We start from the raw sequence: 26050 nt of genomic DNA, 5'->3' as shown, positions 1-26050 counted from the left end.
CCGACAATTTTCGCAAAGACTAATGTCTTTCGCAACACGACAAACGCACGTGAAAAATCTGAATAATCTACGTAATAGAGATCTTTAAGAGCAATCTATCTTTATCTGGATAAAGTGAGCTGAATTTCAGGGTATACGTTGACAAATTATACATGTTAATGTTACGCGATAAATGATCCAAGCTGAGGACACGCCTGCGTATTCATATATCTTGTAATTAGCATAAAAATAGTGAGCGTGTCTATCATCAAACTAATGTTTGTCTCACGTGGATGGTTGGCTGTGACGATTTTCGTGAATCGAGCCGACAGTGCATATACACAGGTATGGTAACAGCATCTGAGGATGTAGCAATTACGTCTGGACTCCTTGCCACAGATGGACGGGACCGCAACCACGGAACGCCCCTTGCGTTACACACATGTTACAAGTTCCCTTCTGTCCCTCTTCCCTTTCCTCCTTACCTCTCTCCCCTCTTCTTGCTGCTCATTCCTTCCTGACCGAATTAATGTTCGTACGGTCAGCACGAAAGACGCTCCTGTGGGAACCGCGAGACATGGCTTTGTCGACGTCCATCCCGGTCGACGAACGCTATCCTGGTCAACGATTACGAGAGCCAAGGAGATGAAGGAGAGCAAGCATCGTACACGAGGATGAGGATTAACTTGAAGAACGCACTAAGGTTAATGAAGACGAGCGAGATGTAGCAGAGTATCAGCTGAAGGGTTGAGCGCTTGAAACTTGTTGGTGAACTGCGGATGTGTATGCATTTATGGGAAATTTAACTACGAATCCTCGAATTTTCTACAGCTCTGCTTTCGTCCCAGCCTGGAAAAGAACATTAAATGTTCTAAGGAGATGTTTGGCATAAAAGTGAAACGAAAAATCGCGCGTATGAATCTTTCGTATTTTCCTCAAACACGAGAATTTGTCTAATGGAAGAATTCGAATCAGTCAAAAATGATTCAAAAAATGAATTAAAGTGGAAGAGAATTAAAAGAACAAGAATGCACAGGATGTACATACACAATAAGCAAAAATATGAAACATACCCAAAGTAAAGATACCAAATTAAATAAAGATTCGCAATGTAGAAACTTATTAAATAGTATTGCATGATAATTCGCTATGAATATAACTTGGAAAGTGAAATTTTTTAAATGATGGTAATTTCGAGAAAGTAGATAGTATCGCCAAACGAAGAATAAGAAAGTGAAGCTTCAAGAATACGATGTTTCCTAGTTCTTTATAGAATATTCATGTTACGATGTTCACGCAAACATTCATTACTTCAAGTTACGCTTAAGAGGTGACAAATAACATTGTCACCAGCAGCTCTGTATACTACGTAGAATGACAGCGAGCGAAGAAAGGAAAGAAGCAAATGAAAACAAAAAAAAAGAAAAGAAAAAATATCGAATGGTAACCGGAACCACAAAATTGCTTTACGCCAGTGATTGATAAATTTTGTCGATTACAAATTTTCGAAACGAACGCTAGTTATACACGTTCGAGCCTTTTGTGCGTTGATGCTACTTCATTACGTTAAAATTGAAGAATTCGTTCCAGTTTCACCGCCAATCGTGTGCGGTGTGATCGCTGGATAACGGTGACCCTGAAGACAGCAGGTAACCCCATAGCCATGAACTTTCTTTTCTCGTATGCAGTTGACAATGGGGAGTCACAACCGTCTCGTGGATTTCTGCACGCGATGACCTGCGTACTTCCTGAGGACACTTGAAGAGGAAGTGTCCTAACGGGAGCATAGCCCCGGTTTCTGTTCCAAGACTTCACCCTTTGTTCCATGAATCATCGTCGTCCACGGTAGGCTAGCCGAAATCGGAATAGAAACACGCGACGAAGGAAACTAGCGTAAAAATAAACCGTGCAATCGTAGAAACGATCGGTCAAATCACCGGTTATCAAAGATAGTTGGCCAACTAATCCACACGGTATTAACCGTAAGTTGGTTGCCTCTCGTCAGGGCGTTCGAGCTCTAATACACCCTAGGGGTCGTGAAAGGGATGAGGCGGCAGTCACGTGTATTCTGCCCGGCATGGCCGCGAGATTACAGGCCGGCTCGAGGCTGCCTGCGATGTAAATCAATCTGCCGCACAACTTCCCCGAGGGTCTGGTCTAAACTGCTCTCTCTACGGCGAAAAGTGAATGGCAATCGTACGAGGTGTCGGATGTTCGAAACTATGTTTTCTTATTGCTCTCGCGCGTCAGCCAAGTACGTTTTCGAAGCTAGAGAAAAAACAGCAAGAAGAAAACAGGTCAAAGATGAATGGCGGGACTACCGTTCGCCGTGCATCAACTAGAAGAGGATCAGCGACAAAATCGTGCCGGCTGCATTTATTGAAAATTACTCCTCGCGTGCGAGCTCTTCACGAAGATGAGAAAGAGGAGGGTAAAGAGATGCAATCGACTAGCCGCCCCAAAGTCACGATTATGCTAACCGAAAGGCGCTTGGTTTAATAAGTTTAGGAACGCTTTAAAGTGCAATATCATCATATCCCGACTGTTCGGATCTGAACCTTAACTCCAGGCGATAAACGAGTCTCTTAGTATTCGCTAGATCGTTAAGTACGTGAAACTACATTTTCATGTAAGTAGATAACAGTAGAATCGTTAGTCCTCCATGCAGAAAATAATAACAGTACCCTGTGCTAGTAAATTTGCCATCCACAAAAGCAAATGGTGGAAAAGAACGGAAACAATCGAAGCTCGGTTATTTAACGTTGCGAGCTATTCAATTTCCTGGACTTTAATTCGGACGATGGTCAATGCGTTTCGTCATATGCCCTCAAGTCCCGTACTCTTCAAGGAAGAAAGGGGAATGCAATCATAAACCACCGAGGGTGGTTTTCGTTTCCATGTTTCCTTAATTAACAACATTTATACAGTGGTAGTACAGCAGCGTTTGTTACGTTAGTCTCTTCAAAGGGATGACTTTGCTCTGGCATGAGCAAGCATTACACGAATTTTCATTATATTCCTAATTACTATGCCCGCAGTTGCTTCTCCTAATTCTAGGAAAGAGTACCAAACAATTGACGATAGTTGTGATTAATAATAAGAAGAAATTACGCATTTACGATGCAGCCAGGGACGTGTTAAATATAAGAAATTATAGAAACTACCGCTTTAACTTCTGGATATTTACGAAATTCTGCAAGCCACGAGTTCGCAAAAGGAGATTATCGCTTTAGGCGATCGTGTCTCCGAGGAAGGCCATCGGCATATGCGGCTCGCGTGCATCGATGCAACCGTAGGTTCGCAGTAACAGGTGCAGATGCAGAGGAAGCAATCGTTAGCTCGACAGCCCGCGGTGCATGTGCGCCTATTATGATTTCTTTCGTAATTAGTTTCCCTTCTCTCGTTCTCCATGTTTCTCGTTCGAGTATTCATATGCGCCTATTTATTTATTTCGTTGCACATATGCATTGCTCGGAAAACATGTGCCATCCTTTATCGTTCACATTTGGAATATCGATGATAATAACGATGGCCTTGATCTTGCATTGCAAGTTCCATCACAATTCCTTGTGGCATAATGTTGCGCGATACAGTTTAAAAATGCAAATTACTTCGTACGTCGTAATTATGCACATAGGATGAAAATTTGGTCATTCCTCCCCGTTTCTGTTTATTTATGACTATGAAATAGTTTACAGGTTCGTACCATAGGTCAATCGCTTACGTTTACAATCATCATTATCGCTTGAATCGCGCGAGAATTTATCAAAAGTCCGGATAAATCTAAAAGTTCGTTGAAATATGTTTCATAATGGAAACACCCCAGCTGAATTATCATATTGTATTTATTTATTGGAAAATACCTGACCAGTTTCTGGATCCATAAATGTTCATTGAAACAGGTTAACATTTAAGTTATGGGATGGATTCAAGACTCCAACGTACATATCCGAGAAAGCGTCTTGCCGAGGGATTTCACCGAGGGTTGGCTGTTTGCGCCTCTCGACAAATAAGGGGAAGTCGTTATCCTCTGGATGGGAGGAGTAATTAACTGCTTCTACCTCCTTTCTGTCCGCCCCACCTCTCAGTATCCTTCCTTTCCGGCTTCGGCTTCTACTCGAAGGAGCAGACTTAAGGAGACTCGCTTAGGCTTTCACGCGGTCGTGTCTTCATTATTCACGCTAATCTGCTTTTGCTTCGTACTCCTACCGCCACGATCTTGCCTTGTACCTTTTCAAGACCGAGACCTCTCGGTTAGTTTACAATTTATTGAAAATTATAGATACTAATCAAATTTTGTAATGCGTAAATCACTTTCATTCATTACGCCTGCTTCGAAACTTTCTACAAATTATATCTGATTATAATACATAAAATATAATATGAAATAAGGGAAGAAATTATGCATTTCAATATTTACATTTACGAAACTGCTGTTTAATTTTACCAAGAAGAAATTGAAATTGTTAACGTGTATTTCCAATTTTCTTCGCAGCCCGTGATAGAAACCCCACGGTGATCGCCAAATTGTGATGAATTGTTTTCTTTCTTAACTGGCAATGCCGACAAACGTTGGGCCAGAGGACCCCGACTGCGATAATCTTTCACCAATCTTCAGTCTTGATTGATCGTCATAATTCATTGGTGATCCGGACGAATAAATGACTGCGATGAAATTTCGAAGTCTTTTCCCTAGCTAGCATTTTTCGCGATAAAAAAAGTAAGATTTTAGAATATCGGTAGTTAAAATTCTTAAAAAATTAAAGTTTTGAAAAAGTTGTACATTGAATAAAGTACGAATAAAGTGACTGTCTGAAAATATATACTCTGAAAAATAAAATTTAAATTGATATAAATCTTTTACAGAATATTTACTAATTTACAACTATGTATTCACAAATACACCATGTATATAAGCATTACGCGATAGATGCATTCAATTCTTCCAGATCATAGCATACAGTTCATTAAAAGTTATACATTTCCTGTAAAAATTCAGTTTTTATTACTTGACACTGAAATAAATACAATTCTATCATTGTTTACTAATTACTATGAATGCACAGTTTGAGGTACAGAGCCTATTATTGGTAAGTCAATAACCCTGAAATAAAATAATCTTGTAGATGCAAAAAAGTTTAAATTCAAAAGCATTACACACATTTTAAATTTTATATTAGGGTATTGAAAATCCACAAGGAAAATGATCTCCTCTTCTGAAAAGCAAACTGACTCATAGTTAACAACAACAGATGCTTTCAGTTTGTCAAGTAACTATTATATAACTGAAAGGGAAACATGTATAGAATTACAAACTTAAGGATGTAAACTAAAATTTTACAAAAATTGCTTCATTTATGTCTAGGAACATGTATGCACATTAAAAGTTCTCTGTTACTAGTACACCATTAATGCATCAAACTCATACATTATAATATAAATGCACAACTTATGTATATAACTTTTATTTGAGTTCATATCTTTACTGTGGTAAGTTTAATAAAACATTTTGACCTGGTGGCAAATAAGCTACTTGACGAGATCTAGACAGATTATGGGCTATATCTTCCGCAGCTTCGATTCTTCTAAGTTCAACTAAGCCATCGCCTGCTTCGCCAAGGGATTTTGCAATTAAGCTGGCAGCTTGAGCATCACCCTCTGCGCTAATGATAGCAGCTTTCTTATGTTGTTCCGCTTTTTCTACTAAGAAACGGGCCTTCTCTGCTTCTTGCTGTGCTACTTGTTTCATTTCAACAGCCTGAGTAAATTCTTTTCCAAACGTTAAGTGTGTCTGAAATAAAGTAGGTTATGGGATTAAACAGAGTATACACATATTGAAAAACATAAATGATCATAACTCACTTACAATAGAAATATCATCTAAAATTAATCCAAACTGAGAAGCTCTTTCTGTTAAATCTTCCCTAACTTTTTGAGAGACACTCTCCCTCTGCGTGATTAATTCTCCTGCATCAAATTGAGCAACTACTGCTTTTAAGACTTCATTGGTAATAGAGGGCAATACTCTTTCAGCATAATCTATACCAAGAACAGTATAGATTTTTGGCAAGGAGTCTGGTACAGGTCTGTAGAGAATACGAAGTGTGATGTTTACATTTTGTAAATCTTTACTTCCAGTAATTACAGGAATATTTCTTGGCATTGATCGAATATCAAATATGATAGGTTTCTGAACCCAAGGGATAATGAAATGAGTTCCTTCTCCTACAACCTGTTTCTTTATTCCACTAAATCTATCAAAAATAACAGCCCTATGACCACCATCGACTGAAACAAACAATACACAAATATTATAAAACTTGTAACTTTGTAAAACTAAAAAAAAAAATTGTAAAATTTATTGAACTTATATTCGATAAACACATTGTTGCATAATAAAAGGAAAACCAACCATTGTACAAGGCATTATTAACAACAAGCCCAGTTGCAGTCAAACCTAATCCCAACTGTCCTAAACGATTCCAAAACATAGCCATTTTTGATAACATATCTGAAACAAGAATAAGAATTCAATTGCAAAAAACAAATGGAGTGTTCTGATGCAACACTAATCAATATAGATACAATTGTGGTTAAACAACCTTAACTACTTAACCTATAATGTAACAAGATCAAAATATGAATTCGCTCTAACAACATAACCAGGAACAATAATTTTCATAAAATTGTAAAGTTTAAGCATATCAAAGAGTCACAAACATATAACGTGAATAAAATTTTTAAAAGTATCGTACAAGACCAACCACATGCGGTCTCAATCGATTCTATGTATAAGTAATAATATGTGTAACTAACAATAGACAATGGTGTTATATTAACAAATAACTAATGTTTTTCATATTGACATAATTAATTCTTATGTAATAAATGTTATCTTTCAAAAACGAACTTACATTTCAACTCGCGTTGCGTATAGGTTGTCGGCGAAAGGAAAATGGAGTCTAACCACAATTTCAAATCGACAATAGCGCCACTTACTAATAGGATTTCGGAGGTAATTTTAAAATATGTACTCCTATTAATGATACATGAAACAATCGTAATATACAATAACAGATAATTGCGTTATTTAAATAAATATATAGTGTATCAAATCATATGTTACATCATTCAAATCTTATTTCCCATTTACTTCCTATTGTATCGCAGTATATTGGAATAATTCATACATTTGTAAAACTTAAAGCTAACATCTAAATCTTGTTCATTTATTGTAAAAATACATAACAAATTATAGATATATTCAATATTTGTATATTTGTATTACTTCTGCATTGTGTTATAGTAAAAGCCGTGCAATTCACATTAACATTATATGCCTATAAGCACAGACGAAGTACAGAAGTCATCTGTGCAATGAGATATGACATGTTTTACATTTCTACTTTTAACAGAAAATTTACTGCTAACGTTGTTATTAATAATGAATATGTTTCATTTCATTCCAAAATTTACGATACATGGCACGATCTTTATCTCGGAACCTCTCCAAAACCAGTGTTTCATTTTTGTGACCCATAACTTTAGTAACTAAATACTAGATAATGTTGTTTCTACAGTATGCTTGTGATACAGACGTATAAATATTTTTTGCCAATGAACACATGCCGAAAAATATAAAAATCGTGTATTATTTCTATTTTTGTAAAATTTGCAAAAAATAAATCGCCCCCGGGTGGGCTCGAACCACCAACCTTTCGGTTAACAGCCGAACGCGCTAGCCGATTGCGCCACGGAGGCCACGTGACAACTACTTTCTTAATACTACAGATGGATTATGTGAAGAAGATATTGGTACGTGAGGTTTAATAATGAGATTGCTCGTTATTGAAAGTGCCGAATATATTTAGAATAATAAATTAATGTACAGCCGTATACATGAGTCGTTAGTACAGATATAAATCGCAGAATAAAATCGCGGAATAATTACTCGTTAATGCTCGTCGCGTAACTCGGTAGATACTCGTGAGATACTCGGAGATACTCTGTAGATACTATACGATACTCTATCGTATCGTACTCGTACTCGGAGGAGAGTCGGAAAATTCAAATTCGTCTTCATTCGACGGTTGCATGTAGCGGCGACATTGTTTTGCCCGGAGTTTGTTTATCATTACACTTCTGCGTCAAGGTTGAGTCAATGTCCTGAGGCAAAACAACAGCATGAGTCGCTCTTGATTCGCGTCGTCCTCTGACTTCTGTGTCGCTAGAATGCTATTTTTCTTATTTCTAGACAACTGTGAATATAAAATATGAAAGAAATAAAACTTTATTTCTTCAATGTCAAATTATACAATTTTATAAAAAATTGTTAAAAAAGTAATATTTCTTCAATATTTATAAAATGAATTTAGACATAATAATAATGAATTTCTTTTTCTTTTACTAACATAATATATTTCATTGTAATTACATCACGACGATAAAATTGAATGATTTGACGATTGCCATTGTAAAGGTAAAGAATAACTAACCGAAGATTGCCCGGGATAAATCTTTATTCGTCTACTTTTTGTATCTACATGATCATTTTATATTAAGTTCTCTTATCGGACAATGTACACCTACTGCTTTAGATAATTTCCGCTGAATGCGTTTCATAATATGGGAAATATGATTAAATGATTTCATTTGATCTCTTTAAAGATGCGAGACACTATATATCTGTGGAATCTTGATTACGTGCGTGCTATCCATATGACCGCACATGCCAGTTATTTGACCTTGAAGTGAGGTGCCCATAAAAATTGTCACGCTGTCTGGTAGATAGTAAATTTGGAACGGTAGTAGTTGAGATTCGATCGTCATAATTTCATAACCTTTGGTCAACCTGTCGGAAAAAACACGAATATTATGATTATACTCCAATACCGTGTTATTCTGCAGAAATCATCCTGTGAGATTCAAATTTAAATAAATGAGAATTTGTTGGAAAATTAATACTGAGGGAATTCACCTAATAACGTAGGAGTCAGAATTCTTAGGTATCATAACACCTTTTTCTATATTCGTTTTGTCTATAACTTCATTATCTATGGTGACCGTCATGCCTCCATCGACAGGCATGATTTCCAGTTCATGTTCACCTATATAAACCTTCAGAGCCAATACATTGTCTTGCACTGATTTCACGAAGATACTGTACATTTGGTCTATATGATCACCAGACAGCAGAGTCCATTTGTCTCGTACGATGTACGGAATGATACCATTATCCAGAGTAACAAGAACTCGAGGACGAATTGTGCAGAACTCTGTGAATAGTATAAAGATATTGATGACTATCGTATTAATGAATACTTGTTATAAGTAGCAAAATAACTCACTGAGTCCGCCTTTAACGTAATTATGTAACATTAAGAAAGAGAATTGTGCGTTATCCATCCATGGACTCCAAAGTGGATCACCAAATGGTAAATGGACCAATTCGTAACTGTACATCGGTGTAGCGGCGGCTATGTTAAGGAGAGATGTCGAATGTGGGAATTCTAAGACAATCTTCGCGTTTCCGGGATCCACATGATTCCAAGTATATTTCATATGCGAGAAGTAAGTAGCACGTAAAATATCTTGTGCCATATTTACGATCGATGTCAAATATAGAGGTACCTGTAATATGAATAAAGATCAAGTATATAATTAAACTACTAGAATAATACTAAATTGCAAATATTTACCTTCCTTATCGTCATATTTACGGTGTACTTTCTCAGGGTTGAATGACGCAACGCTTCTTCGATACATTCTCTAGTCTTAGGAACAGTCGACCCCTTGGAGTAAAACAAAGAATTCTGACTTTGTTTAGAGCACACACTATGCATGCTGTCATGGACGATATGATCTTTTTGGTCTTCTGACATTTCACCTTTCACGGCTATTGTGACGTCCATGTCATCGCGTACACACTTATCATCTTTCGTTTGCCCCATGGTGATCGTCACTTTTGAATTAATTTCCTTTTCTTCATTAATTTTCCACGCACCTACTTTCCAGCCAATCATCGGATAATCTTTTTGTGCCTCGATACATATCTAAGAAAACACGTCAAATGTCTTTTTAACGAAAACGTTTCACATATAGATCTTAAACCTTACGAACCTTCAGGTTTTTCTCTTCTGGCGCAGTACGAGTGATCATAACTTTCATACTGTTGTTGAAGTGTCCCTGAGAAAATATAATGTTAACATTCATATCCCACTGTCTTACAGATTCATCAGTGGAGGCTGCTTTGACGTTCATATTTCCCCGAATATCGATTCTCTTGCTACTAATCAAAACCATTTTTTCATGATTGTGATCCAAATCTTGAAAACTAATTTTTCCGGTTAAATCGATCTAAATAAACAGTAAAAAAAATTAGAATTAAGAGAAGGAAGATTCACGTATTGCATAAATAAAGTCACTTTTTTAACTTACCATTGAAGTAGGATAAGCAATACTTGGTTCATTTTTATACACAATTACGCAACTTCCTTCTTGTTTCGCAATTATATTGTTCATTATGTTATGATGAACTGCCATAATAGGTTTCATCCATGAACAGCCACTACGCAAAGAAAATAAGTTTTGATGCTACTCCTTCTCCTCGTCCGCTGTCATCCCTTAACTTTATACTTACATGGTGTTTTTATATTTGTCTGAGTACACTTCAAGCCACTGATTAACAGGCGAGACAGGAATAGTATCGTTGTCACAATGAAGTATCATCGAAAATCGAGTACCAGTGTCCTTCGAGTCAAAGTTGCTTTCGTAAGTTTTCAAACTAGCACCAGTGGTGATAACTTCGTGATGACGGCAAGTGGAACACAATTTCTTCAACAGATCGTGCTGATCTCCAGTAAGGGTGACATAGTTCTTTCCGTGAAAGGATACTCCAACGACCGAGAATTCCGAAACAGGCAATCTTGCCAATGAAACTTTAAAACTCTTCGTCTCCTGATTATAACCGATGGCTATATCACAAGGCAAAGTAACGTCTACAGACGACGTTTTACGAATAGAGTGCCAGGAATCAACGACAGGATTGTAAATCGACATCACGTATTCACCGTGCATCCATTGTTGATATTTGAGTTTTGATTTCAAGATTAAATGATTTTTATTCTCGGAATATTCAACGCTTCCTCTGAGAGAGCTCAAAGATGGTACTTTGGAAGCCAAAATGGCTGGTACACCAAGATCGGTGACCATGTGCATTTCGAAATGACTATGGTACAGCACAGTCTGCCAGTTAATAACATTTAGGTACTCGGTAATGAGCTTGTTCCATTCCTTTAATTTATCAAGAAGTTTCAACGAATTACTCTCGTCAGAGTGGAGTATGAAAACAACATTGTCGTTCATTGTTAGAATCACGTTAACGTTTATATCTTTAATTGCCGGTACATCTTTGACTGCTCGATTCAATATATTCTTCACATTGTCATTTTTAATTGTCTCTACGATTTTGTGGAGCACATTATGATTGATATGCTTCAAGATTTTGCTCATGCCATCTATGTTCCAGTGAACCTAAGACGTACAAACAAAATTGAATAATACTAAAGAGAACTTAAATAATATTTTTCATATATACGACAATATCAAATAGACTCACTCCCAATGTGGTAACAGGTTTATGAGCAACAGTTTCGACATGTTCCACTGAACCAACGTACGGTAAACCAGTTAAATTGTCGAGAACTAAGGAAGCCATCACGCTCTCACCGAATCCGTACTTTTCATCTACATAGTCAACGTGGATTTTGCTTGAAAGTGGTTGATTCAAGTTCCTTATGCGAATAAACTTCAATATTTTCTTAGCCATTTCTCGAATTTTCATCAGGCAAGGATCTACCGAGTTGGCAAGTCCTTTAACGGTATCCACATAATAATTATACAGATGTTCGTCTTTTTCGTAAACCATTAACCAGTATATGTTCATAACACGTCCTAGGTTAGGCTCTTGATTAACTTGGTGAATCAGTACATTAAAAGCAGCGATTCTCACTGCCGAGGGAAGGCTAACGTCACTAAGGACTGGCCAGAGTATGTCATGAATATAATTGCTATGCACGTTTATGTTTTTTAGGATCCAAATAGCTTGCACTCTAATGTTGTGCGGCTTTTCGGAAACAATCTCTTCGCCTTTGATGATAGGCTCCAGATGTTTCAAAACATGTTTCGATCGAACGTTCTTCATAGCCATCATGTATACCATCTTCATGTGAAACATCGGCTCATCTGTAACATTTGTTATCAATCATATTGAAGAATGCAAGGGCTTAAGAACTAAGAAATTCATTAGAAAAAAGAAAAAAATAAATGATAGAAATTTCATACTTCTAACATGATCCATGAAATGCCTCAAGTATCTCTCTATAAGAGGATCGACAACTTCGGTCTGTTCTTTCTTGAAGGTCTTATGAATCAGTGTGGCAAAGCAGAATATGCCAGCTTCCCTTACGCTCGGAGAAACGAATTCGCCTAAGTTAAGGAGTTCTTCCATCTGTAAAAGCAGTTCCTTCGATGAAACTTTTACGTGCATCGGAAGATTGGCAAGCATCGTGACGGCAACCCAATTCGGTACACTCTTTGTACGGACCACATTTCGCGTGAAAAGGCACGCAGCAGGAGTTCCTACGTGTGACACCATTGTGAGGAAAATATTTCTGAAAAGGCATGAAAAAATTGGTGTGAAAATATATTACATAGTTATTTTTCTATCACCGATAAATATCGGTTTACTCACCTCACTGCTTCCACTTTGGCATCTTTGATATCCTCAATTTCGCTAAATACTTTGTTCAAAGATGCAACGTTCATGTAGCTCATAACGTGTAAAATTCTGTTGATCGTTTGGTCGTGCTTCCAATCTATTTGTTTCTTATCGACGTGAGTTTCCTTCAGGTAACCAGCAACCTCGTCCAACATTTTCTTCATTTTAACCACAAGTTCATCGAGTTTAACAACATGCCGGTGACCAGTTACGTCTATATCAGCTTCAGGAACGTATGGAGTTTTAGGTTCATCGTAGATGACCTTTTCGATAGGCGAAACAATTAAGTGTTTGAAGCCCATTAATTGAATGTCAGATACGGGAACGACCTTTTCGAGGAACAAAGTTTGGCTGCAAAAACAGATATCGTTCTTGAATAAAACTTCAGCGAAGTGTTTATACGTATTTGGAATTATAATAATATGTTATCACTCTCAAATTACTTGGTCAAAAGATAATGAGCTTCTGATGCAGCCAGCCATGGGAAGTAGTTAATCACTGCATGTCCAATCAATTTTTTAATAAGGATTTCATTATCGTGATTATCTATTACGATAACGCGTCTGCTGGCAGTGCTCATGTCGTTCTATGTAACAATATAGAAATGAAAATTATGAAATTAAAATTTTAGTACAGAAGAAATGATAGAAAAGATCTACTGTTCTTAATACCCTTTCATGTATTTGACATTTGTGACATTCAACATGATTAAACTCGTGGTATTTGAAGTGAGAACAGTTCATGGAATCGTAGAACTTTGTAACCACGAGCTCTTTGCCAGATGTTGCTTGCATTTCGTCCATTGGTTGTACGTTATACGCCACTTCGCAATTGCCATGAATGGTAACCTAGTGGTAACAACCAAAGAGAACATTAACCAAAACCCAAGGATGTTCCCATCAGTCGTTACCTACCTCCTGAGATATAAAACTATGTGCTTTTATTGGGCTTTGAACATGCATCTGATCCAAGTCCAATTGAAGCATAGAGACGATACCCTTCTTCACGTTCTTCGACCATCCTGGTTCATCTTCTGCGAATTTCACGCCTTCGAGCTATGATAATACAAATAAGTTTCATTTCCTTCGTTATTGGAATGCCTGTCGCTTTTCTAAATTACTTCTTTATCTTCTCGTAACTTACGTGCCCATTTTCCTCATAGATAACGAGGAAAGGATTCAACAGCGCTTTAGCAGCGTCGATCGGTAACATATGGCTTACAGACTCGTAATGTTTCATCGGCCCATTGTACAACCCATGTTTCATATCACTCAAAGTAACGTAAAAGGTATTCTTTGAGTTTGGATTGGTGACATCGTGGTGCACCTGAAGGAGGCATTCGATATTAAAATCGGATGCGAATGGAGCCGGGTCGATGATTCCAGCTTTCACGTCAGCATGATATTTGTAAGTGACAATTTTTCCATGGGGGAAAGGTGCTGCAATAATGTTTGATAAGATTATACTTATAACTCTATCTTGAGATTGTCATGCGATTCGTAATTTCAAATCCAAAACTTCTCTGCATAAAGAGTACGGCCGACTCGGTTTACTTTATTTCCATTTAACGTACCTTGAACGGCAAACGCCGTAGCTAAGATCGCCAATAATGCTGCAAAATAAGAAATTTGTGTAATATTTCAAGTTATTGACAACGTTCGAAGATATATGAGAACAAAACACGTAAACCCCTCTTTGCTCTTTCCTTATTACTTACCGATTAGGGTATCCATTATAGTATGACCCATGCAACAAGACTGGTATTGTCGCTGCATCGCTTTCTCCTTTTATAAGGCGAAAAATCTGCAAATCCCGGTGGAATAAGAAAATGCGAATACAATGATAACCCCTCCCGAAAGGGTGTTATGAACTGGCCGTGCCGGTATAATCAATGCACAAGATAACCCGTTCGGACATCGTAACCATTTACTTTTGCTACGTGAATAATTTTTTAAAATATCACCTAAATTAGCTAGAACCTGGTCCGTAGTTTTTACGTTAATTGAGCATTTCATAGAAATTTGTCTTTTTAATCTCCTTCTATCGTTTCACGAAACAAATACATATAAACAATATGAAATAAAACCTTATCGGCTATTTTGTCGGAAAGTATCGCAGATATGGATTGAAAACTTGTTCTTAATTAGATGGGACTGGAAAATTAATTAATATTTTTGGTATAGTATCAGGGGATAAACGAGCCCCTTTATTCTCTCTTCTTCTTTTTCCCCGGTATGGAAATAAAATTTAAGTGAGAAATTCTTTTCATTTTACATAATTAGAGAATTGCAGTGAAGAATATTTTTCTCAAAGAAAGAAACATTGACAAAGCATCAGAATAAATATATTCTGGATTAAGAGGTATTTTATTAAATTTTCTATGGCATTGCTAGAGTTCCAAACATTTATCAAATCATTGAACAGTCGATAAAATTAATGCAACAAGCGATACGCAGGCGGCACGCATTCTTACGTACGCTCTGAAATTTTTTTATTCCTTGAAGTTTCTCTTGGAAGAGGCATTCTCTGTTATGATTCTTTAATTGTACAAAATAAAAAAGAATGTTATTACATCGATAACAACTATTCCATTGAAAGAAAAAGTAAGGGGAGCAGCCTTTGTTCTAGTAGCCTTAAAAAACCTGTGATATATTAGATAATTAGTTCCCCTGACCCATTTAATTAAAAGAAAAGAATTGCTTTTATATTCGTAGAAAACTTTGATTAATCGTTGGTTATTTATTTATAGTTTCACAATATAATCAGTAATAAATAATATAATTTGTTGTGCTAATTTTGATGATAGACTATTGATGATGCTACGATGATAGACTATTTCCTTGATAGAAAATTTTCCTTGAGATTGTTTTTGTTCTTTTAAGTCGCAGTATTGCAAATATTTTCGATTAATGAATATAATTGGCTTTATCAATAACGTTCAGAAGAGCAACAAATAAAATCCGATTACGTGTTTACCGTCGTACGTGACAATCAATAACAATATAAAAGTATATGAAGATTACATTATTCCATATATAGCAATAACGAAAAAAGAAGTAATGTTACTGCGAAATAAATACGTCCACATTTTTTGGATGTATTACATATTCACAAAATTTTAAAGATTCAAAAATTTAAATTTTCATTGATAAATAAACATGGTACAATGTTAAAAAATATTGCATCATTTTACAACATATCGATAAATGTATGGTCAATATTTACGCTACGTGAAATATCGTTTGCTAAAATCAATTTTTAAATTCTTTTCCTACTTTTTATTGTTCGTATAAAAAATTCTTCGGTAACAACTTATGACGAAGTCCATCGGCTATCGCCACCCCAGTCAAAATGTATTTTAAACGCTAAATCTGCTTTGATAAAACAAGAATAATTTACTACGTAAATTAACATTGGATTAAGATGACAAATGCATACTTTGATGATATACAATCATTCATACGAGAAAATACATATTTATATAGGAAATAGTAAACAATACACCATAAAAATAAACTGAAATATATTTCTCAATGATAATAGCTTACAAAAACATATTTTTAATACTTATAGGAAACATATAACTAAATGAATATATTTTCTAAACGAATTGTACTTTCAGGAGGAATAATTTTTTTCGACTTAATATTTAACATTTTTCATAAGATGTTCCTTTAGTTTCTCTAGCGCTCTGGTACGGTGTGAAGTTTGATTCTTCACTTCTTTCGATAATTCTGCGTAGGTTTTATCACTGCCCAAAGGCTGGAAACATGCATCCCAACCAAAATCTTGTGGTCCTCGTGGACTCACAATGGTTCCTTTGGTTATATCGTGAAACAGTAAAACTGGATCTTCCGGTCCTCCATCGCAATAGCCAAAAGTGCAAATCACTTCTGCAGTTTTGTCTTCCCAGGGATCGAGCATTTTGTACAATCCTTCTGGTCCTAATTTTTCTACGAACCATTTGATATAAGGTCCAGGTAATCCTTTCATTGCATTGAAGCATAAACATGTGTCTTCAATAATAACAGGACCTTGTACCATATCTGCTGCTGCTCGACATTTGGCAACACAAATCTCTTCTATCTCTCCTTGTTCTTCCCGAAGGTTCACCTTTATGCTTTCAACTTCTCGTGGAAAATTCTTTCCCAGAATAGTCTTAAATTCCTCAAATTTGTTTGCATTTCCGGTTATGAAAATTATTGGTTTCGACATTCTGTAAAAGAATATGAAATATAAAATTAACCGTCTATTCAAATTTTTACAGTTGGTAAACATGCTGGCAAGAATATAATTCTATTATTAAAGCCAAAACGTAAGACGCATTGGTCTTCCTTCTCAAATAAATAAGATTAAATCATTATTAAAAGATATACATATATATGTAGATGCATATTACATGATTCAACGTTACATTTGTCACATTTCTTTAGGTAATTTCTACGTACCTGATAAGAACTACAACAATGCAATACTTCAGAATCGAACAAAACACGTGTGGAAGAGTATGTTTTCGCAACAGTGCTGCTAACTATAATTTCTTATTCTACTTACAATAAATGCAAAAGCATTTTTATAATTATTTAGAAAATAAACTTCATAAAAATTTCATTCGCTTTGTTTCACCTCGTGGGGGATATAAATTGGAAAAAATTGTATAAAAGTTACATATATACAAAATTTTTAAATTAATCTTAAGCTGATTTTAAATTAGGATATAATTGGTTAATGTAATATAATTATTATTAATTATTATTTAATATATTATTATTTTTTGCCTGTTGAGAATACTTAGGATATAATATCTTATAGAGATATAGTTGATACGTTTTCCTGAAAGTGGCGCTTATATTGTCAGATATTGTTTACTTTCACGTACTTAGAAGGGTCTTTTGTGAATGGTCAGTGAATGACTTGGATGTTGTTTCTGCCGTGCCTATGTTCATTGGTTAAAGTCAAAGGAATTGCTCAAAAATGCCGAGTCAAGAGGTTGTAACTACAAAAGTAGTCGTGCACCCTTTAGTTTTATTAAGTGTGGTGGATCATTTTAATCGTATGGGAAAAATTGGCAATCAGAAGAGAGTTGTTGGTGTTCTTTTGGGATGTTGGAGGGCTAAAGGCGTTCTAGACGTGTCAAACAGTTTTGCAGGTTAGGTTGATGCTACTAACATTCACTACTTGCTTTTGAGAGTTTTACCAACTTTTTTAATAAAATGGCAAATTTTTTACTAATTTATCGTTCTTTTAATACCTTTATAGATAAAATGAAGTTATTTTTATCATAAAAATTTCTAATTTTAATAGCCTATATAAACATGCACACATTTCATATTTTAGTTAAATGAATTAAGAATATCAATTATTATTATCTTTGTTTACAGTTCCTTTTGATGAAGATGATAAGGACAAAAGTGTGTGGTTCCTTGATCATGATTATCTTGAAAACATGTATGGAATGTTTAAAAAGGTCAATGGTATGTATCTATTGGAAACATAAGCACATGAGCTGATAAACAATCAGAATTTTATATTTCATTAATCCATTTTAGCCCGTGAAAAGGTAGTAGGATGGTATCATACTGGGCCCAAATTACATCAAAATGATGTTGCGATTAACGAATTGATCAGAAGATATTGCCCTAATTCTGTTTTGGTCATTATAGACGCTAAACCCAAAGATCTTGGTCTTCCAACAGAGGCATATCAAGCTGTTGAAGAAGTTCACGATGTATGTTTCATAACATAATTGCTATGTAAATTTTAATTTATATCGTAATTAATATAACTGTAAATTGGTTACAGGATGGTTCTCCGACATCTAAGACATTTGAACACATCCCTAGTGAAATAGGTGCAGAGGAAGCAGAAGAAGTAGGTGTAGAACATTTACTAAGAGATATTAAGGACACCACAGTTGGTACCCTTAGTCAAAGAATTACAAATCAACTACTAGGTTTAAAAGGTCTTCATGAACAAATTAGAGAAATTAGAGATTATTTGCTACAAGTTGGTAATGGAAAATTACCTATTAATCATCAAATTGTTTATCAACTACAAGATATTTTTAATTTACTGCCCGATATGACACAAAGTAGCTTCGTTGATTCATTATACGTGAAAACAAATGATCAAATGTTGGTTGTGTATCTTGCTGCTCTCGTTAGATCCATAGTGGCTTTACACAATTTGATCAATAATAAACTAACCAATCGCGATGCTGAGAAAAAAGAAACAGATAAGAAAGAAGCGAAAAAGGATGAGAAGAAAGAAGAAGAAAAAAAGGACGAAAAAGATAAAGCAAAAAATAAAAGTCAGTGAATGAAGTGAAACAAAGACTAATTTGTGTGATTGAGACTGTTAACATTGCAGAAGTTCACAAACGTTGCAGAGTTTGTTTATACATGTACAAATGTATTTTGTGCTTACAAACGATTGGTATTTCAAATTAACACCAAAATAAATCGAATGTTCGAATGTTAAAGTGGTCTATCATAGTATGATATATACATTAAATAAAAGATACGATAGTAGAACTGCAGTTACACATTTCCACCATTTATAGTAAATACGAATTATAGCAAATATGTTGTACAATTAATAAGAATTCTGTATGAAACTACGTTTACAAGACATAATGTAATGAATGTTTTCACTGATAATTCTTTTCTTTCGTACTAGGAATGAGCAACTGCTTCGAACTACTTATAACTTTTATATAATGTATCAATATCGGTAAAAAAAATTTCATAATTTTTTTATAAACCAATACCATTCAATTGTCGTTCACGGCACGTTTGAATGTATCAACGTTTTCTATATCATCCGAAGGTAGCAGATAAGATTCTTATAACACACGATTCGTAGATATTATAAACATATTTTCTAGAGAAATTAAGCTTTCTTAACTATCACACTGCGTTATTAATAAAAAATCAATCATTCGGATTTATAATTTTATTTGTGTTTCATTACTACACAGAAACTCTGTGAACGCCATTACGATATGCACAATAAATCAATTGTGCATTTCTTTATATTATAAAATTTCATATCTGACCATAGGCATGAAGCACAAAATTGTGAACCTTGAAACAAACTTTTATGGACATGTTATCTGTTTTTCATAATTAAAACACTTTAACATTGTCCGATAACACTTGGATTCTTTTCATCTTGTTTTCACCGTTCAGGTCGACCGATATTTTACACGTAATTAAGAGCACTTCAAATATTAATTATTTAATAATTTAATTGTGCTGGAGATATCTATATTTAATCTTCCATGTTTTTATATGAAAATGTACAAAATAAGAGAGAGATATATTTGACCCAATAAAGTCGATCGAGTCACACTAGTCTTTTCACCTCCACTGTATACTACACCAACGAAAGGTTCTAAATTAGTGTCGTTATAATGTTGAAAGTACCAATTAAAGGAATTGTCTTCAAGAATCTCAGCATTTTCATTGGAAGATCCATCTATGCCGAACGATTTCTCCTCGGCATTCTCCAAATTTCGTTGAACAGCTTCTGCCACGGATTTTTGTTTCTCTGGTTCACCAGAGAGGCCAATACGCGGTGATGGAACTTTCGTTATCGTTGGCCTGCCTAGTGGACGCAGATTTGGAATCAACGAAGGTACTTGACCTCCTGGTATCAGGAACGCTGAAAGAGCCGATGCCTCTGTTTCTCGAGAAACTTGAGACGTGGAAGAAAAATTTTTCCGATTTTCCAAAAGGGTTGAACGGGAACTTGATCGTTCTGTTACTATAGTACTCGAGTCATCTGTAATTAATATTAAAGAAATATTTGCTTGAAATTACGTATAAAAAAATTACGATACAAGTTATAATCTTACCACTCGGCTCGTTTGGAACGTTTGTTACAGGACTGGACGTTTTTTGAAATCCGTTTACTTCAGTATCCCAGTAGGAATCTTTTTCTCCTTGTAATATCTCCGTTGATATTTCCTTTGTCGTTTCCAAGGCAGCTCTCGGAGTAGTCCAGACAATTCTACTCGCGACTTCTATTTGTGGCTTTTCTTCGTTTTTACTTGCTTTTTTAATCATCTCTAGAGTTTCTCCGCTATAAATTTCGGTTGATGTAGAAGTTTCATTTGTTTCTTGCAATGACTCGTCTGCCGCGGGGCTCAAATCAGACGTCTTCGTTGAATTTGTAACAGCACTGAAAAAATGAACAATAAGATATGTATAACAATTTTTGTGTTATTTAACAATTTATCGACTCGTTTACCTGATTTTTTTCGTGTCAGTTACTTGCCAACGAGAATCTTGTTCATTAGCTGACACCGTGGACAACTCTTCCCTTTCTTTGGACCCTGCTTTAGGCTTGCTCGTTCTTGGATAAGCCCTTTCGACTTTCACCACCGTTCCGTTTCCACTTTTCCATCGTTTTCGTTCTTCTTGAGTAACGTTTGAGTTTTGAACCCTTGAAGTTTCATTTTTAATCTGTTTTTCATAAGTTAGCCTGGGATCAACGATAGGTACAAATCCACCTTGTCCACGTGGTAACGGTACGAAACCACCTCTGTGGATTTCCGGTTCTGTAGGTGGGAACATCCTGTAACGACCTCTTCCAGGTCTTCCCGACGAATTTTTTCTTTCGAACTTCTTCCTCGAATTACCCCAAAGATTGAAACTAAGACTAGGCAAAGGAACCCCGAAAAAGGTAAAACCAGAGCTGCTGGGAGAGGGAGGCATCGAAGTACCCTTTTTTATGGGAATCGTATTGTTTGTCGAAGGTTGAATCATCTCCGTTGTTTGAGTGGCTTTCACAGCTTCTGGTGCTATTGTAGTCAGAAACTGAGTCGACGTGAAAGTCACATTTGTCGTATTACTTTTGCTATCTTGGTAATCCGGATAGTCGTAGAAGTAATCAGTATCCTGAGTATTGGGAGGATTTTGTGTTGACGAGTCCTTTAGATTCATACGAAGTGGTACCATCTCCGTTGCTCCAAATACTGATAAAGTATTTATTAAGCATCTGATTGATAAACGAAAGTGATAATTTGCGAATATTACTCACTAGAAGAGGAGACAGGGTATGGTGCAACGTCGATCATTTCCGCCTCGCAGCCGGGGTGGATCGGATCAATCTGTCTTTCCCGTTGACAATCCTGACGCGATAATCTAATTTCCTTGAATAAAGATCCGTCCGCGCATCTTGGACCTTCGGAGGAAGCTTGCTGTAGCCATCCCCTTAACCATAACATTCCACAGGAACACGAGAGTGGATTTCCTTTAATACGAGTAAAATTATTTTTACGAAACACTAGTATGGAATACCAAGTAGCAAAGAAAAGAACAAATTTGATTACCATCGATATCTAAGACAGCAATGTTTGATCGCAATCTTTTGAACGCTGCTTCCGAAACGGAAGCCATTCGATTGCTTCTTAAACTGAGAACTCGAAGTCTCGGCATTTCATCGAAAGGCGAACCTTGGATGGTACAAATACGATTGTTATCCATCTGCAATTAACGTGGACAACATATGTAAAACGATCCGCTATCTTCTTAAATAACGATACAGCTACATTTGCAGAATAATTGCTCTACTAGCATAACGAGTGGCCTCGCACCACGGTTCGTGGCGAAGTTTCACTCTCGACGAGAAAGTATTCCCCGTTATTACTAAAGACTATCCCCACCACAGGCATATTTTTTCGTACTCGGTTTGCGTTTAATACGATCATTACGAAAATCGACTTTTATCATAACCATTCCATTCATTTTCACTCTCGAATACTTGATTTTAAAGAAAGAGATATTTCGTTCACAAGTCATTAATTCTTTTTAATTAGCACATTTATTAGCAAATAATCTACGAAGCAATTATTTTCATCCTGAATTTTGTTTTACTTACTTTCAGCTCGACCAACCACTCCATCGATGCTAAACTGTTGCTCGATACCCTAGACAATCGATTATTGCTCAAATCTAAAACTTCCAGGGAACGCAAGCTCTCTAAACCAACGTAGTCCAACGAAGGTAAATGATTGTTGCTTAGATTAAGGAAGAGAAGGTGAGGCACGTTAATGAATGCGTTACTTGCAATTTCCTGGATCCGATTTTCCTGAAGTTCCGCGCTTTGCAGCAGTGGCAACTCGGTGAAAGCTCCGCTTGGAATTATCTACGTACGTATGTCCAGATAATATAATTATAGCGACAGTAACCAATTGTTATAGTTTCTCGATTAAAATCAAAGGAACAAAGAATATTTTCTGCTACCTGTAATCGATTTTTCCCAAGTCGTATCGCCTGCAACTCGGGTAGGGCTCTGATAGCGTTTCGTTCGATAATTCTCAGATCATTATTTTCCAGATCGATTAACGTTAACCGGGGCAAACCATCGAAGGCGCCTTCACGCAACTCGCGGATACGATTCCTGACAAGTTTGAGCTCGAGCAAGGCCGATAGACTGCTCAATGTTTCCGGCGACAGGATGTTCAGCTTGTTGAAGCTCAAGTCGAGTACCTGAAGAGCTGTTAAGCCGTGTAACGATCCGGGTAACTCGGTCAAAGTATTGTGCGACGCGTATAGTTCACGAAGGTCTCTGCAATTAACGTCGTTTCCTCCCTTTGATATGAAGTCATTAACAGGAACAGTCGTTTCCGACTTTGACAAATCGGTCTGCCTAAACGTATCTTGGCAGACTTAAGATCAGTTTGCAATAAAATGTTGAAATGGAAAATAGTAATTTTGATTGAAGAAAAGATAGAGGGAAACGTTTAGCGTGCAGAAAGTAATACGCCAATAAGTTAAATGACTAAATTTCTAAAAAAATTACCGTTTAAGGAACCGATCTTTTCGTTCGCATTTAAGTGATTAGAACTCGCTTGTTAAAGCAACAGAAACTGGTAGAAAATAAACGACACGCCAGGATGGTGCCATCTCGCAAATAGAAGGGGACATTCAACACGGGCATGAAGAACTTTCTAGGTACCAATTTGCTAGTGACGCAACCATATAACTACGAGTGAAACTGCTTTTCTACTCGCGTGTTGACGTGCAAAAAATGGCGCATCTTTACGTAGTTTTGTACGCATTATGGTACGAGTGTACTATATGATTATACACAAGAATATTTCATTTTGTTACCTGGTACTTGAAAAAGTTGCATGAGGTATTTGCGCAAGGTTGTTCCTGCTGAGATCCAATCTCTGTAATCGAATATTTTCTTGGAATATATCTGGCCTTAGAACCTCCAAACGACTGCCTCGTAAGTTTAAATCCATCAGCGATCTCAATGGTCTAAAACTTCGTCCATGTAGAGTGACTAATCGATTATATTTTAAGTCCAATTGCTCCAATCTCGACAACCCTTCGAATGCACCGTCCTCTAAGATTCGAAGAGAATTGTAGCCGAAATTTAACTTTCTCAAGTTCGGCAGATCGGTCAAAGTTCCTGGTGGTATTCTTTCGATCCCGTTTGCGCTGAGATCCAAGGACCTGAGAACTGGCAGATCGAGGTCTTGAGAAGACACTGCTGGTAGAACGATGATCCGATTCATAGGCATATGAAGGTGTTCTATGTTTCTCGGTAAACCCGGAACTATCTCGAGCATTCGATTCCAACCGACGTCCAGTTCGTAAAGATTAGCTAAATGATGAAACGTGAGGGGATGAAGAACCGAGAGCGCGTTTCCAGAAATGTTGATGTGCTCTAAAGCCGGTGTACCCATGAACGAGTCAGGCTCTATAAGGCCCACAGCGTTTCCGCTCATATCCAAACGTCTCAAACTTGGCAAATTTGCTAATAAACGAGGCTCTATATGACGAAAGTAGTTTTCTGAAAGATCTAGACCCTGAAATTGTAATAGAGCACGATTAAGCCAGAACATAGAGAATGTTTCATCGTCGACCACTTACTTTCAATGATGGCAAGTTCCAGAACGGCGCTTCCAATAAGTTTGACAAAGAATTATTTTTCAATCGAAGTTCCCTAAGAGCGGGCATCGCGGTGAAGGTTTCTCTCTGCAGAAAGGCCACTCTATTGTGATCAAGGTGAAGTCTTTCCAGTGTGAGATGCCCCCTCAGTGCCCCAAATGGTATCTCCTCGATTTGATTGTGACTAACATCGAGAAACTTCAATCTAGGCAAAGCCTCCATTATCGATCTCAGTTCAGTCACGTGACTTAGATCGTTGTTGATCATCCACATCTCCTCCAAGATGTTTCCGGGCCTGCGCGGGAAGAACTCGGGATGTATGCGATGTATTAGATTGTGATTGAGATCTACGGTCTTCAATGCTGGCATTCTTTGAAATGCTCCAGCGAACACCTCGGTAATATAATTCCTTGATAAGTACAAGCGAGAGAGAACGGATAAGTCTGTGAAGGCTCCTTCGCTAAGACGATTTATGCGATTTCTGTCCAGTCGTATCACCGAAAGCGAAGGTAGATCCATACAGGCACGGCCGATCATGCCAGCGTCCACGATCGAGTTTCCAACCAACGAGACCTCTTTCAATTCTGGTAAATCTATCAATGCTCGAGGATGAACCCAATGAACTCCACAGTCTGTGATGTTTATCAACTCGAGACGCGATAGACTGCGAAACAGGCCAGCTTCTAAACGTATCAGACGTGGACTACCAAAAACGTGGAACTGTTCCAAATTGGTCAAGTCTCGAAAATTTCTTGGAGCCAATTCTAATAAAGCCGGAGAGTTGATCTGGAGATATCTGAGCTTTGGCAGTCCAGAGAATTTAGGCAGCTTTTTCATCGCTTTACTCTGCAAGGTTACTGCCTCGAGACCCTGCAGATTCTCCAAGCTGTCTACTGGCAAGGAACGCAAGTCTGGTTCCACGACAAATAGCTCTAAGAGAGAGTCGTGAAGACCCTCTAGCCACCCTGACGACACTCTCTCAAGGCGATTATTTCGAAGCATTAAACGAAGAACACGTAGAGTAGCAAAAACTTTGCCTGGTAGACTAGGCAGATTGTTGTTCTCCAGGATCAATTCGTCTACCGGTCGATCTAAATAATGACTCACTGCCTTTAGACCCTCGAGAACTTTTGGTAGCTCACTATGGCTGCACCTATTGACACATAAGGAATAAATTTCATCCGACTGGTCTTTTCCCATATTTGATGTACGACACTTGCCATATTTGAATCTCCATGTCACGAGTAGAACATCTGCAAGGTAGAATCCTCTCCTGAGTAGGACATCCGTACTCTGAACCTAACTGAGCACTGACACTGATACAGAACAGTGTCAGGAACCAGCCAGTTATAAAGAGGTTTCCACCCCACGGTAGTTTAACCAT

General features: G+C 36.9%; 5 protein-coding genes, 1 long non-coding RNA gene and 1 other non-coding gene across 8 annotated transcripts; 2 read left to right on the top strand and 5 right to left on the bottom strand.

The window, feature by feature from the left end:
* Positions 1 to 4784: 4784 nt before the first annotated feature.
* Positions 4785 to 7000, bottom strand: LOC100643135 (protein l(2)37Cc). Its single transcript, XM_012315659.3, has 4 exons — positions 6894 to 7000; positions 6392 to 6490; positions 5846 to 6267; positions 4785 to 5770 (listed from the first exon to the last, which is right to left on the bottom strand). The coding sequence occupies exons 2-4, from the start codon at positions 6486 to 6488 to the stop codon at positions 5462 to 5464; spliced, it is 828 nt and encodes a 275-aa protein (XP_012171049.1). The 5' UTR covers positions 6489 to 6490; positions 6894 to 7000; the 3' UTR covers positions 4785 to 5461.
* A 666-nt stretch (positions 7001 to 7666) lies between these two features.
* Positions 7667 to 7740, bottom strand: TRNAN-GUU. Its single transcript has one exon. It is a non-coding gene; the product is annotated as a tRNA-Asn (tRNA).
* A 742-nt stretch (positions 7741 to 8482) lies between these two features.
* Positions 8483 to 14532, bottom strand: LOC100643258 (vitellogenin-like). The gene is given in 16 exon segments (NM_001331111.1): positions 8483 to 8830; positions 8957 to 9254; positions 9327 to 9609; positions 9678 to 10031; positions 10099 to 10335; positions 10417 to 10546; positions 10619 to 11511; positions 11597 to 12222; positions 12322 to 12650; positions 12731 to 13108; positions 13201 to 13343; positions 13429 to 13605; positions 13672 to 13812; positions 13901 to 14196; positions 14331 to 14369; positions 14475 to 14532. Coding segments are annotated over 16 exon segments (4572 nt in total). The 3' UTR covers positions 8483 to 8640.
* Positions 14533 to 16263: 1731 nt separating this feature from the next.
* Positions 16264 to 17349, bottom strand: LOC100643708 (inosine triphosphate pyrophosphatase). 2 transcript variants are annotated; one of them, XM_003400218.3, is made up of 2 exons: positions 17206 to 17349; positions 16264 to 16973 (listed from the first exon to the last, which is right to left on the bottom strand). In XM_003400218.3, the coding sequence occupies exon 2, from the start codon at positions 16970 to 16972 to the stop codon at positions 16400 to 16402; it is 573 nt and encodes a 190-aa protein (XP_003400266.2). In that variant the 5' UTR covers position 16973; positions 17206 to 17349; the 3' UTR covers positions 16264 to 16399. The 2 variants fall into 2 exon arrangements, with proteins under 2 accessions (XP_003400266.2, XP_003400267.2); XM_003400219.3 differs by lacking the exon at positions 17206 to 17349 and adding an exon at positions 17157 to 17181.
* A 263-nt stretch (positions 17350 to 17612) lies between these two features.
* On the top strand, positions 17613 to 19238 carry LOC100643906 (26S proteasome non-ATPase regulatory subunit 7). Its single transcript, XM_003400220.4, has 4 exons — positions 17613 to 17906; positions 18139 to 18231; positions 18307 to 18485; positions 18560 to 19238. The coding sequence occupies exons 1-4, from the start codon at positions 17732 to 17734 to the stop codon at positions 19073 to 19075; spliced, it is 963 nt and encodes a 320-aa protein (XP_003400268.2). The 5' UTR covers positions 17613 to 17731; the 3' UTR covers positions 19076 to 19238.
* Positions 19234 to 26050, bottom strand: LOC100642899 (protein artichoke). Its single transcript, XM_048411589.1, has 10 exons — positions 25887 to 26050; positions 24649 to 25819; positions 23878 to 24584; positions 23008 to 23332; positions 22643 to 22909; positions 22095 to 22248; positions 21803 to 22015; positions 21011 to 21737; positions 20616 to 20941; positions 19234 to 20542 (listed from the first exon to the last, which is right to left on the bottom strand). Exons 1-10 carry the CDS (start codon positions 26048 to 26050, stop codon positions 20046 to 20048), a joined length of 4551 nt encoding a protein of 1516 aa, XP_048267546.1. The 3' UTR covers positions 19234 to 20045.
* On the top strand, positions 22774 to 23470 carry LOC105666415. The gene is made up of 2 exons (XR_001099276.3): positions 22774 to 22913; positions 23101 to 23470. It is a non-coding gene; the product is annotated as an uncharacterized LOC105666415 (long non-coding RNA).

The sequence above is a fragment of the Bombus terrestris genome, chromosome 13 (assembly GCF_910591885.1).
Source record: "Bombus terrestris chromosome 13, iyBomTerr1.2, whole genome shotgun sequence".
Classification (NCBI taxonomy): domain Eukaryota; kingdom Metazoa; phylum Arthropoda; class Insecta; order Hymenoptera; family Apidae; genus Bombus; species Bombus terrestris.
Note: the sequence above shows the minus strand (reverse complement) of the source record. Positions and strands in the feature narration are given on the sequence as shown.